General features: G+C 37.6%; 1 protein-coding gene across 1 annotated transcript; it reads right to left on the bottom strand.

Annotated features, from left to right (window-relative positions):
• Positions 1-1,169: 1,169 nt before the first annotated feature.
• LOC103703564 (putative methyltransferase PMT2) lies at positions 1,170-13,935 on the bottom strand. The gene is made up of 7 exons (XM_008786462.6): positions 13,659-13,935; positions 9,688-10,336; positions 9,096-9,306; positions 8,645-8,930; positions 6,596-6,985; positions 3,135-3,212; positions 1,170-1,763 (listed from the first exon to the last, which is right to left on the bottom strand). Exons 2-7 carry the CDS (start codon positions 10,330-10,332, stop codon positions 1,535-1,537), a joined length of 1,839 nt encoding a protein of 612 aa, XP_008784684.2. The 5' UTR covers positions 10,333-10,336; positions 13,659-13,935; the 3' UTR covers positions 1,170-1,534.
• Positions 13,936-14,643: the final 708 nt, after the last annotated feature.

Below are 14,643 nucleotides of genomic sequence, written 5' to 3'. Positions count from 1 at the left end.
GTCATAGTCCTAGATATGATTATGACTGCCCAACCACAAACTATGGGCACAAAATATGGGTTCTCGGCACCATATTTTGTTCCCACCAAGAAGATTCATTTGAAGATCCAATATATGAGAGCATATTTATTGCAGCTAGAGAACGGAGCACATTAGGGCCGACTGCAGTGAAAGCAGAGCTAAAGGCAGTCTGGGAGGGTATTTTGTACGTGAGACAGGTCGTGGAGGCCGATAGCCTATTCCTTAAGGGTGACTCATCCACAATGGTTGACTAGATCTGAAAAGTGAATAGATACGAGAATGGTCACCCTCTGATACAGAATACACGTAGATTGGTGTGGAAATTGACTGCTTATCAGAGAGCTCATATGCATCGAAAGGCGAACAGTGCAGCAAACTAAGTCGCCTCTTATGTTGCCCGGCATTTCGAAAAGGTCATCCAGACGAGCCTAGATTGTATCCCACATCCATTGCACTGTTTACTTTCATTTGATATAACTGATTGTAATTATATTAGAGGTATATGAAATGAAATGCCGTTTTGACCACCAAAAAAAAGAAAAGAAAAAAGGATTCTAATATATATGATGATGCTCCGGTGAAACATCCATCTGAATTTATTAACTGAGCAGCACCCCCACGTCCAACCATTTTCTGGTTCTTTTTCTTTTTTCTTTTTTTTCCTCACTTTAGAAGAGAATCAGTAGATGATGGGCTAGCAACAGCGGAGAGCAACCCGACAAAATATCCTTAAACATCACCATGGTAAAAATTTTGAACTCAGATCTCTTGGTGCAACTATCAAAAACTCTTACCAGCTTGGTCAGCTGGGCATACTCAATGAAACCAACTACTTGAGTGGCTGGCCAAGAAAGGCTATTAAGTATATCAAACACATCCAATGATGAGGAAACTGACCAGCTAGTTGCTTAGCCCATGGGCAACAAAAACTAGAGACTTCCATCTGCGTTAAAAAGTGGCATGCAGATTCCTTTAAAAAAAAAAAAAGGAAAGAAATATAAATAAACCATTTGGGATTGGAAGAGTCATTTTCTTTACCAACTATTTTCAGCAATCAACCCATTCACAATTAGAATGCAACCCAACCAGTCTCACCTTGTGATTGGTCTCAGTTAGCATATAAGTGATCAAATTAACCTGGAGCTTGCTAGAGTCCAAAGCATGGTCTAGGTAAATAACTTAATAATCAGTTCAGCCACTCCTACGACATCCCTTTTAGGGGCTGTGAATCTGATCACAATACAGCTTGAAGCTAAGTTTGCCGTGGATACTATACATTGGAGAACACTATGTTTGATCCTCTGAGTGATATCTGGAGAACCTCAGATTGTCTACCTGAAGCCCTCTCATAAGCATTTACCCTTCTATCTCGAAAAATAAAAGCAAAAGGTTGATACAGCGGCATGAGAATCAGATGATGCCACAAACAATGAAATTTCAACATCCCCCGTGTTCCAAAAGGTAGCAGGATAAATTTGCCTCTCTTTCCACTGATGCTATCATTGTTCATTTCTTAAGAAGTAAAATTACGTCCGCTGCCAGCCCAATATTGTTTAACGGCAATTAAAATCTTTTCAGGCACAAGAGGACCATCTTCATGATCCAGCATCTTGGTCTTCCACCGCATACCACTCACCGTTTTCTTCACCTTGTTCAAAACATCTACATCATCACGGAGTATGACTGAACCTTCAGGACGTAAGATGCGGTCCATTTCCAAAAGGATATCTTCCATTTCACACCTGCTTTTCAACATGTGCTCAATAAGTTTTTCAAAGATCAAAAATGTCAAGACCAGAAATGCTACCCTTGCACTGGAAACTAAGCATGTTGTCTAATGTTTTCATCGTAAAGCCTAACAGCCTGGCTACATGGGCCTGTAGATGATGATGATATCCAGACAAAGAAAAATATAGATCCTCATTAGAAGGAGAGATTAACTCTCTCCTTATCTTATGATGGAACACCTGATCAAGGGCAGTGCTACAGCACATACTATATACATTTTTCATAAATAAGGTTTCACCCAGCAAAACGCTAAACTGAACCTGAAGGTGTCAAACTGGTGTAACCAGTTGGGGTATTTAACTTTTTCAGTAGATCAGCATAGCAGTTGTGTGTGTGTGTGTGTGTGTGAGTGAGTGCGTGCGTGTGTGTAGGAGAGAGAGAGAATAGCAAATGGAGCAGCAAGAAGTAAGAGGGAAGGTAGCATCATAAAACAGCAAGATGCAGAGCAAGAACAGAAGGCCAAGGTCTGGTAAAGCTGTTGGAGGGGGAGCAAGAATGAAAGGGGTGGTGAAGACGGAGATTAGTGAGCTTGGAGAGGGGTTTAAAGTAGATGAAGGGAAGGAGGGAGAAGTCTAGGCAAAATGTAGGCACCACAACCGTGATCCACCTTCTAACCTGTCCATCATTGTCACCTCCATGGCTGAGCAAACTCCATGGATTGGGAACATGGCAGCAGGAAGGACAATAAGTTGAGGGAATACGGAAAAAAAAAAAAAAGAGGTCAAAGGAGGAAGGAGAGTACTCTTCCTCGATGCCAGACACCCTTTAGTTTGCTTTAAATTTCAAGAGAAACCTTCAAATGGCAGACATTAACTTTGACAGAACTACCAAATCACTGCTACTTTTCACTGGCACTCATAGAGTTATTGCAGCAGGTTAAATATGAGATGAAACAAAGATTTAACAAAGAAAAAAAGTGACAAATGTTTGTGGGAAATTTACATAATTGAGGTATGGAGCATAGAATTTGCTCTCAATCTAAGATATAATAGTACTTGGATATATATTGTTTTCAGAGAATTAATCGATGGTTTTTTCTTTCCTTTTTTTCTGAATGCAAATCAAGGACTTCATCTTCTCTCCACAGGTACTTGTTCTCATGAAACCATGAACTGTTTCGATACAATCTCGTATTGAAGGCACCCTAATTATTGCTTCTAGTTCAACATTTAGCAAGGAGGTTACTTCTTAAGAAGGGTAGTAGCGCAATTGGCCAACAGCTAGCTCTCATAGTATTATGCTAAGGCACAGATCACTAGTCTCTCTAATCACAATTTTAGTTTTGATTTCTCAGATAAAAGTGAAAGAAATCAGAAGCAACTTACTTGTTCTCATATAAGCTGAAGAGACCACTTGCATGTATCAGATCATATGTCCTGGGGTACGTAGAGAAGGCTTCACACCTGGGGCAACATTGTAAACATGCAGATTAAAGTTGCATAACAAGACATCAAGAATCTTTTAAGGAACCTACCAGTCATGAGACTGAGACCTCACAAATGAAAAGGCAACAGTCTATACTTATGGGAAACTCTCTATGAATAAAACTTACGTAAAACAGGGTGCCAAGAATCATTTATGTAAATTGTTGGACATGAAACTGAGGCCTAGCAAATGAAGAAAGAACAGTTCATACTCGTGAAATGCCCCATATGCATTGTAGTGGTTACCTAACTTATATTTAAAGTTCTATCAACCATGTTTCCGTAAGTTAGTCATTGAATATGTAACTAGCAAAACGACTATTAGATATTAACTAATACAATGTAAAACATGTTTTCTAGTTAAGAAGTATGCCACTTCTCTCATGATCCTCACCAAAATTATCAAACACTGGCCCTTGCTGACCACCATTATGATCACAGTCACCTTAAATGTTAGCAACCATCTGAAAATAGAACTTGTTTTAGGATGAAAAGTTTTGAGATTTAAGAAGAAGACATTCAATCATTTAATAAGAAACTAATAATTGTTATTTTCTGATACCACAGAACAATTAAAGGCCAGCAACGGAAGAGTTAATTGGAAGAACAAGAGTGTTATCTACGAAGGATGGCATCCTGTCTCTTGTTTTATACAGTGACCAATCTGCTTTTTTAAATAACCAGAAGGGCTAGTTCAGAACATGAAAAAGCATAAAATGGCATTTAAAAAAATGAATATCCAAAGCACTTTCTATTCCACAAAAAAAAAGAACATCCCAAACACTTAATATACAGGGGTCTTTAATTCAAAATGTACTGCACTATGATCCAAAAAATGGGACATTGTCCTGGAAATAGGCAACAATAAGGGCCTGTTTGGGAAATCCAGCAGGATTGGACTGGATTTCCCATTGGATCATGGATCACACAATCTATTTAAGTAAGACTCATATCAAGCCAGTCCCTCTCCAGCCCAAATCCCATGGGATAAGAAAAAAAGACCTCCACAGGTCCCCTTTTTTTTATCCTACAGTCCAACAAGCACATAGATGGGATTTAGGCCAAGACTAGGACGAGCCTTTAAAAAAGGGAGATGGGCAAGCTAACAGGCCCGATTAGCTCAATCCTGCTGGATTTTCCCAAACAGGCCCTAAGAGGTATTCAACTGCCAATTCTCATTCATGGGAAAACAGCATCCTTTCTCATAATATACAACACACACACACACAAAAAGAAAGATAATATCTTTTCATACTTTTACATCACAGCACAGGGATTCCCCTTTAAGTTTATTAAACCTTTTGCATATATAATTAGTGTTTTCCAGTGCAGTTCTAGATCATGGAAATGAGCTTGGGACAATTCAAAACAAACCTATCATGGATTTGAGTAGCTATTGCCACTACCATGAGGTGAACCAAATTCAGGTATTGAGCAGTACTCCCACTGTTTCCTCCAATGCAACTGTGGTGAGCTGGAAAATTGAGTGAGATCTGCCAGAGGGCACAAAACTTCATGTTTTCTTTTCTCTATGTCAGACCAATTTCTCCAGACCATGAGCTCCTACTGTAGATGTTTCATTGTCTTTGCTAATTAATGTTTTAATTCTAAATCTATTAATTTTACAAAAATTTAGATAGTAAGCAACTCATTAGTCAATCCTAAATTCCTAATCTTCTACAACATATTGCTTATCTATTGCCTTTCCAAGTGGAAACCCTTATGGAAGGCTCCATAAAAGGAGCTGGATCCCTTCTCTCTGTCCGTCCTTCCTTTTGGCTTACAACAAGCAGATAAAATACACCATCGTGCAAAGAAAAGATCACAAAATCAGGACCAACCACCACTATTGCGAGCATGAGAAGAGGATGAATATTATATCAAATGATTTATATGGGTGATTTAACAGCATTGGTTGGGAGTCAACAAGATGATTCATATGGGTGGAGAGATGCTTCACACAAAAAGATCCTACAAATTTCTCCCAACCATGCATGTCATAATTGAATTATATCATCCAGAAGGGAAATATCAATACAGCAAGGTTATCAAGTGTCAGTAAGTTCTACCTTTTTGTCACTATACTCCTGGTGATATATATGCATACGTACATACATACATATACATATATATATGTGTGCGTGTGTGTGCTTTCATACTTATAATCCTTAAGTGGAATTATCATATATTCAAGAATAACCATCTGTACATGCTAAAGTTTTTCAACCCTAAATTGCACACCGGTAACAGCAATACATGAGACCAAATCAAACAGCCCAATGAACAAGAGCAAGAAATACATGCTCTGCACCAAAGCATAAACCAGACATGTGGTCTTATAGGTAATTTTTATGCTAAACCACTTTTGACTTGCTCAGGTTAAACAAATGGTATCCATATCACTCATTCAATAGATAAAACTTTTGTTCTATAATAATCTCCTACATATTGTGTCTTCACATCATCTGTTTCAGCATATATACTTGTACTCTCTGATTTTAGGAATAAGGAAGCAACCTGGGAAGAACCAAGTGCATCTTCAAAATTGGCAACAGTATCTGCAAATGGGTTTACCCAATAAAGCAGTAGTCTAATAGGTATTTTAGCACGCATAAAGCAAGAGAAGTGGCAACCACATACAATAGAATTGACTACCGTTAGACTTTTCAGTTTTCATGCATGTATTATTGTTTCTTGTGGCAAAATTGTTGTGCTTTGTTGATAACCTAGTATGGGGGGAAAGAAAGGAGAGAATAAAGCTCTAAGAAGAGGAGACAATAAGAACTTCAGGACTTTTAGAATCAATTAAGTTTGCAGATTAAAGAAACGTGCTTCAGCTAAAAGAAACTCCTAGAACTTGGGTTGGAGGACTATGGGAACTGTAATTAGGACATAATACATTGATGCATTTCTCAATAAATGGATACAACACTCCTACCAATTTAATTTATGCATGTAATTGGTACGATTGGCAACTGTTCCAAAGGTAGTGCAAAAAAATATGCACGAAATTCATGGTTAAGATGCTCCTTTATAATTTGAGTAATACATGTTATTGTCTCTGTTCATCTAGCAAATGAATTCTGAACATGTATCTGTTGATGACAGTAAATTCCAATAACAAAGGTAACTATAGCAACCCAACATCTGTTTGTTAGTGGGCTTAACTTCAAATCCTTAAATATAAATGGCTGGGAGTGGTTTAAAGCTCGAAGAAGTCATAATAAAGGCTCACAACTTGTAGTAAAGAGGTAGTCTGTCAATAATCATTGCAGAAACTATGTGCAACATCTAAAGAATTTCAGGTAAAAGGGATTGCTCCAAAAATTTCAGGTAGAAGGCATTTACAATGGAAAACATACCAGTCATGATACATGCCAATTAGACCTCGCTCATAGATAATGCCCAAAGTATTTATCTCTGAGATGGTAGGAACAACATTCATTACCCATGACTTTGGTGATTCAATTGCTGCTGCGAAACTTCCAAAACCTGCATTCATGTCCATTATGTTTCGATACCTCCCTGAGCTGATTAAATTATTCATCTTCTTATAAGCATTAACATGCTTTTTCCATAATTTCTTGTCCTCCTCATAGGCCTCCTTTGTGACACCTGGAACATATCCCCCAGCTATTCTCGGGGGAACAGCAAATAGTCTATCTGGAAACCTTCTTAACTGTCCTCCAGCTACTTCATCCTGATTGTTTACTGCTGGGAAGGGAGTTATGCATACTTCCATCTTCTTGTACCTACAATATATCAAAGAAAATGATTAATATCAAAATAACCATCTGAACTTGCCATAATATGTTACAGATAGATAATAAGGTAGCGTTTCTAGCAAGAAAAGATCCTTCTGCTGCCTTAATGTTTGGTGGAACTGGGGAGTGCCTTCCCACAGTTCTATAGTGGGGCAAAACACCAGTAAGGGAAAGGTGTTACTGTGAGGTAGTCCTGATACGCAGTACATGACAATAAGGTTCTGGTAAGAGTCCATTGTGTAATGTCATAAAAAGGCTGTTCCAGTACACATGGCTCCTGCCACTCTAGGGTTTAGGGAGGGAGAATGTACATAGCCTTACCCCTACATACAGAGATGCTGTTTTCATGAATCGAACCCATGACACCTAGGTAATGAAGCAGCCTTACCATTATGCCAAAACCTGCCCTCTCCATTATACAATATCATGCAGATTTTTTTTTTTGATTAAAACAAAATCCTTTTGTTCAGATGTCATAAAAAGGCATAGGCATCCTCTTTTATTTTCTCTGTAACCAAAAATACATTTATAAGTTCAAGGGAAAATTTTATCTAGAACAATAGGAAAGATAAATCAAGTCGCTAACATACTTAGATGATCCTTTACGTCAAAGATACATGGACAAATGAATCACCAGACAGTAACTTTTCCTTGCAAAGCCAGAATCACTTTTACTACAAAACTGCACCTCACTAGCAAGTTCTGTGAGAACATTCAAACATTTTAAACGAACAGGCATACTTCTGTCAAAAGGATAACTTAAACGAACATTTTAAACATTTTGCACATAATGTATGCACTCAATTACTGCTAAAAAATATGATACTAGTACTGGCAGAAATGACTAGTCCAATGACAATAGTGCAAAAAAAAAAAAGTGATCTTGCATGATAAGCCAAACTTCTTCTAAGAAATAGAGACAAATAGTAAATAAATAAATAACAAAAAAAATCTGGTTGCTTAACCAGAAACACATACATCTACTTGTATCACTTTAAAAAAAGTAATAAACTATTGTGTAAAAGAATCAGATTCTCCTGTGGTGTAAGAAGCACCAAACACATTTTCAATTTCTCCGCTACTCAGCAGTATCTTTAATACAAGAAGTTGGTTTTATGAACAATTCATTTCACTCAAAATGAAAGATTTGTTTTGTAATGAGGGTGAAGTTTCAAAAAGAAAACCAAATCTGAATAATCAGTAAAAAGGAAAATTTATTTAGAAATTTTTTTCGAAAGAGTATCCATAGCATGATTATATTTTCTATAATTTGCATATATTGCAAATACATAATAATTTTTTTTAAATAAAAAGGTCCATTCAATATTTTCTTGTTAGAAGTTAGGCACCAAAACCCATGTGCTGGAATATATAGCACTTACCATATTTTTCAAAAGTATTTCATAAAGTGAGGCCTTTCAAATTTAAGAATCAACAATTTATATGGTTAGCAAAAACTATTTTGCATTACTCAGGTTTCACAACAACAGCCTCCTTAATCATCATATGTCAAAACCTATTTTCCAGGGACTATATCATTACATGGATATATCGGTGGTCCTAGTTATAGAAGCCTTACTAGTCCACCTTGATATAATGCAAAAGATGAAAATATAAATATGAAAAGTGAAATATACAGAAGCATACCAAACATCATCAGAATTTGCAGTTTTGCACATCCTAGGAGAAAGATCTTTTCTTCTATGGCATGCATTTGCTTTCTTCTTCCAAATAGCAAGATCTCCTTTTTCATACTTCTTTTCCCAGCAAAGCATTTCAGCCAACTCCTCAATTCTACTCTGTTCCTCCTTGAGCTCATCCTTAGATCGCTTCCATGTCTTATAGTAAGTCTTCCAATTAATAGGAGGACCAGACAATATCCAGTACCCTCCAGGTCTGAGGACTCTATCTACTTCCATCATGTACATCCCGTCTGCATGAATGAATTACTGTCTTACAAAATATAGATGACTGAACATGTTAAAGAGCCGAAGAATATCAAGTCAGTTTGCAACATAGTTGAGGACTTGAAATTGTTGTGAAGATGGTGTAAGTCATAAAATAATGTTTGTTTCTGTTAGGTTTTATTAATGCTCACCATTTGACGTCCACGGGATTAAGCAGCGAGAACATTGAGCCATATCAAAGGCTCTAGATGGATATGGAAGCTTTATTGTTCCAAGCACTCCAATTACCGCAGGAACACCTCGCTCTAGAGCAAACTGTACTTGAGCTTCATGTGAGTCCCTTGGTGCAAAGGACATAGCCAATACATTTCTTTTTAGGAGGTAAGCACCCCAGCTTGCAACCTACATGGACATTCTGGAAGTCAGTCCAACAACAATAATGAATCAAGATGCACCAAAAATACAAATAAGCAGGTAAGAGCAATCTGATAAACTATAAAGACTCGACAACTGAAAGAACAAGGCAAATAGACAAAGTGAACATAGAATATTTTCTTAAATAGAAGTAATTGTAAATTAATTTCCTCAGCCTTCTCAGCCTTCCATTCAGTCAGTTTCTTTCCCATAGTCCATCAAGGTTGGTGCTCCCATAATATGCCAAAGTTAAATCAAAAGGACACAGATGCGTGCACGTGTGCGTGCGTGCATGTGCATGTGCATACATGCACGCGCGCACACACAGAGAGTAAATTAACAAATATATGACCTCAAGTTTGGACATACCCCGCAGCCAGTATCAAGTGCAGTTCTAACAGTCCCATCTGCAATTGGAATAACAGATGCAAGTTCATCAATATATGCATCCGCTCCCTGAGGAAACATTGTTCCTCCACCTGGAAATTTAAATACATCACCCTCAAGTTGAACCCAATTCTGAACAGCTTTCTCAATAGTCAAGCTTTTGTAAGGAACATTTGCATAGGGCACATAGTCACGGCTCTTCGGCCAGGGGAAAGGAGTCGCATAACCTTTAGGTGCTGGGATAAGACAATGTAATTTCTCATTCTCAAGAGGGCAGTGCCTCTCTCTGTAGGCCATATTTTCTCTTGGAAATTGCATTGCTCGATTTTGATCTTGACAAGGAGTATAATCTATGTAATGAACACCACATGGTTCAAACACTTTCACATTTAATTCAGAAGGTTCCAGGCTAACTCCACCACTATGATGAGTCTCAAATTTTAAATTTGGCAGTGTAGTACAATCTGTTTCTCTCGTAACCCTCAGAGCTATGCTATCACCCCTTCCAATACCACTCCTTTGCCATGCACCTAATACATAGAAGAAACAGCACAGCCCAACCACGATAATTATTGACATTGAGCTGCGAGTTCTGTGGTCTGTTGTGCTCATGTTTGGGGCCATCATATACCTGAAAGTGATGAAATCTTAATTTAGATTTTCTAAATAGAAGATTAAATTTGCAACAAAATATGCATTACTTTATTAACAATCTTAACCAGTAGTCGGTGAGAGAAAACTGTGTTTATAGAAGCAGACAGGCCCCACACCCAAGAATGGATATGAATAAAAGTTGCAATATTAATTGGATTTGAACAAATAAACTGAACACAAAGTAAAAAATTTACAGGTTTAAGGAAAAGATAAATCTTGTCAGGTAACAAATTCATCAAATCTGCTCATTTAATTAAGTTGTTCGTAAGTTGCATATGTTTTCCTACCATATTTGCATATCACAGTCAATCACATGTCAAGGCTTAGATTCTTCACCAAAACTCCTCCAAGACAAAGTTGACAAGCAACCAGTGTTCCAAATTCAACTTTCAAATTCTAGATCTGATGCACTACACTTCTAATTTAAAACCAATTCTATCTGCTATTTTCCAATAATGGAGAAAGGCTTATTTGATATCTTATATTAAGTTAACAGTGTTTGTCTCATTCAAAGCAACCTTTACTCCCTCTGTATATTCTACACTTTGGTCTGTCTATAAAACAAAAGCTTCTGCCAAATACACTTCGCCATCGCCAAATTATCAGGAGCAAGCACACGCACAGGCATTGCAGGAGGATTGAGGCTTCAATCCTACTGGTGAAACATAATAGAGTTTTTTGCATGAATACCATTTTAAAAATTCAAATTTGCATGAATACCCTCTTAAAAGTTATATTTAAAACACTGTTTTTGCACAAATGCCTCTAATATAACAGTTCTTCTAACACCGTTAATAAAAACCATATTTATTTTACGTAAAAATAAATTAAAATTTTGAAATTACTTTTTTATCTCCCATCGCAATTGCCTTATAAATATTTTTTTTGCGCATCTACCCATTAAGGGTATTTTAGTCATTTTAATTTGAAACCATTAATTTTTTAACTGCATTAGATGGCGTGGGTACATATGCAAAAATAAGGATAAACAAAGGGTAGAATAGCAAAACAAGTGTTTTATGAGGGTATACATGCAAATATCAATTTTAGGAGGGTATTCATGCAAAATTCGATATTTAGGAGGGTATTCGTGCAAAAAACCCAACATAATAATAGCCATTTACTGAGAACCGCACTATTGATCCCGATCTACAAAATCTGCAATACCAAGAAACTGAAAAATCATGCTTTTTAGAACTCATTTACCTATGCATCAAGTAGGCAAAAAATACCCAGTTTCGGTGGCTCGATATAATGTTTTGATATGATGTGTAGTTTTAAAGAATATAAACCAACTGGTTTTGTTCATACATGTTTTGAAATGTATTGATCATAATAAGTGATGTAGATTTATGACTTATATGCATTGTCATCCATTAAACACAAAAGGACTACTGATACCATCCATCTGGTGTCTACGTGCATAGGCAAATGACATAAAAAAAACATGTTTTTTACGTATTTCAAATGTTGTGGATTATGATTATGTTTTTTATATCTATTTAAAGTGTTGTATATGATCAGTAATGTGAATTCTCAATTACAAATGCCCATCATGGATTTTGCATGGGTGGAACTGAAATCTCAAATGATTTCTTCTCGTTGATCAAATTCTCCAAAACTTCCAATTCAAACATTTGACATGACAGTGGTTCTGCACCTATTCTGCAACAAGATGAACCACTACATTAAACTTTTGTCTTTGTTTCCTCATCTGAGTTGTTGGTAGATGAACAAACAAAAATTGACACAGTACTAAAAATGCATAAAAGACCATATGTTGTACACATGGTTTGATTTTCCGTTTTCTCAATTAAAGAAACAAATAATCCTTGTATGAGTGATTGCATTGCTCAAAATTCTTCTGTTATGAATATTTTCTCTGTCTAGACAAGCAACGTGGTAACAAATTACAGATTAGGTTACTCTTTAAATTTCTAAACTTGGACGAATAGACAGTTTAGAAAAGAATCACGAAGCATTTGTACTTCATATAAAATTTGCAAATATTGTGTGTGTGTGTGTGTATATATATGCATGTATATTATATGAATCTAAATTCTGAAATAGATACAAACATAATGCTGAGTTCAGTTAGGATCATCTTCTCCAAAATTCAGGACATGATCACAAGTTTTTCTATTTTAAGCTAGTTGATTGATCAAAACATAATAGAAGCTGAAAAGAATGCTTTAAATATCATGTTAGTTTTCCAATGTAGAGCTTATCATGAGCAATGATATCAAGGATTGTCTTATACACTTCAGAAAATGGAATCTTCCATGTGGATCGCCATACCCACCTTAGAATCTTGACATTGCACCTGCACCTACTTCTTGACACTTCTGGTCTTTTCTTTAAAAAAAAAATCTCTCTTCCATAAATGGCTCACCTTAAAGTTGTAGGTTCTTCATGCCTCTTAGTTCTTTCTCAGCTAACAAGTGATATTAAACTGGAGAGTTTGACCTTGCACGTCTCTCATCTCCCTTTGACCACAGTGGAAAAAGTTAAGGAAACCCTAAACCTAGTCCCTATCCTGATAATTATTTGCTCCTTGCCCACAACTTTCTCATCAAGTTCTGATCATCAAGCAGGGGGGAACCCAGGGACACATTCAAACACTTGCTCCCACATCAACTGCATGTCCAACAAACTGTGGTATGAACATCTCGAATCCTCAGTGGCTTTATGTAGGTTTCTTTGCTCGTAAAGCTTTCCTAAATGGAGTTCAGAATAACTGGCATCGGGCATCTTACATCTCTGTCACGCTAATCTTTGAAGAAAGAAACCCTAATCACTTCCAGCTTCTAGGCTCTTCTGCTTACAATCAATCCTCGTAACTCACTTGAATGCACAAATCAAATGACCAGATTATAAAGCAGATATATTATATCTTCTGACCAAGAAAAAGAGAGGAGACATATCAAACTCAAAGCAAGTCACCAGCTTCTTCAACCAAAAGCTTCCCCAACCCACTGAAAACCTGAGTCCAGAACCCCTACTCTAGTCTCCGATCCATTCAAAAGCAATACCTCCAATTATACCAAAACTTCAGCTCCTGATCCCTCTTATTTCTGACATCCATTCTCCCAAAAAAAGGACAAGAAAAAAGAAATCCAAATCATTCAGCCCGAAGAGAGCAAAGAAAAGAAAACACAAATCTAAACACTCGGAGCCGCGCAAAGCTCACAGAATCAAAAGAAAACAAGAAAAGAGTTCATTCAAGAGCCGATCAAGACATCAATCCCTAATGAAACAACAAGATGAGAAAGAGGGAGGGGGAGGGGGAGGGGGCGGACCTCTCGAGATGCTCGGGCTCGTCAGGGTCCCGTCGGTACCATGTGGCGTAGAACTCGAAGGGAGAGCCGGAGAAGGGTTAGGGCTTGGATTTCTCCATCGACTAGATTTAAGCCGTGCCGCGGCGGAAAACGACGCGGGAAGGCAGGGAGGCAGTGACGGGATCCGCGTGAGGTCGGAACCGTTGAACTCCCTTCCCGACAGAGATCCACCCAAATCTGAACCATCCACCGGATGGATGACACCGATACTGGACGGCATAGATTGGCAAGACGATCCATCGGAGTCGTCGGTGACGGCCGAATTAAAGCGGGCCGGTGCGAGGATGACGCATCGCGGGGGGCCCGCGTCCGGAGCCGGAAGGTTCTCCGTAGCGGTACCGTATGTTTCATTTCGTTGTATGCGGCGGACAGCCGGCGGATTTGGGAAATGGTAGGCTAAGGATTTTAATCAGGCGGTGAACGCCGGATTGATTGGTTCGTAGGAGAATTAAATGGGGATCTAATTGGTTATTTGGGTTTTTTTTGCAATCATGTGGAATTGATTGGCTTGTAGGAGAATTCAATGTGGATCTAATTGGTTATTAGGGTTTTTTTTAAAAAAACACTCATCCAAATTTAGCCTAAATTTTATTTACATATCTGTTGAATCTCTGGATGGAATTTTTCTTCCATATGACTTAGGCTGAAGAGCAGCTGGGTTGATATGAGCCGTAATCCGTGATTCAACAAAAAAATTCAATCCAATTCTATTGAATTTTCTAAACCAGCTCGATATTTTTTCTGAACTGGCCATGAGTCGACTCTATCTGCTTTTAGTTATCTCTTTTGTCGCTCCCCTCTATAGTGTAGTTCTTCCTTGAGCTTCATATATGAGGTGTGCATCACTTATGCCTAACTATACTTTGTTGCATTTATTTTACAGAATTAATTATCTTGTTGCCTAGAAAGGGCACGCGTAATCCCTGATTATTCTCAAAACAAATGA

Source organism: Phoenix dactylifera, chromosome 3 (assembly GCF_051530095.1).
Source record: "Phoenix dactylifera cultivar Ajwa chromosome 3, Ajwa_hap1_PhDact_Kaust_v1.1, whole genome shotgun sequence".
Taxonomy (NCBI): Eukaryota; Viridiplantae; Streptophyta; class Magnoliopsida; order Arecales; family Arecaceae; genus Phoenix; species Phoenix dactylifera.
The sequence above is the reverse complement of the archived record's forward strand: the minus strand, read 5'-3'. Positions and strand labels throughout refer to the sequence as shown.

Bases quoted from the DNA above. Each gene is read 5' to 3' on its own strand.
- LOC103703564 (XM_008786462.6), bottom strand. From the start codon at position 10,332: ATGATGGCCCCAAACATGAGCACAACAGACCACAGAACTCGCAGCTCA. The intron at 9,307-9,687 runs GTATGTCCAAAC...ATGTCCATGTAG, and splicing joins CACTTGATACTGGCTGCGGG to GTTGCAAGCTGGGGTGCTTA. The intron at 3,213-6,595 runs GTATGTTTTCCA...ATGTTGCCCCAG, and splicing joins ATTGGCATGTATCATGACTG to GTGTGAAGCCTTCTCTACGT.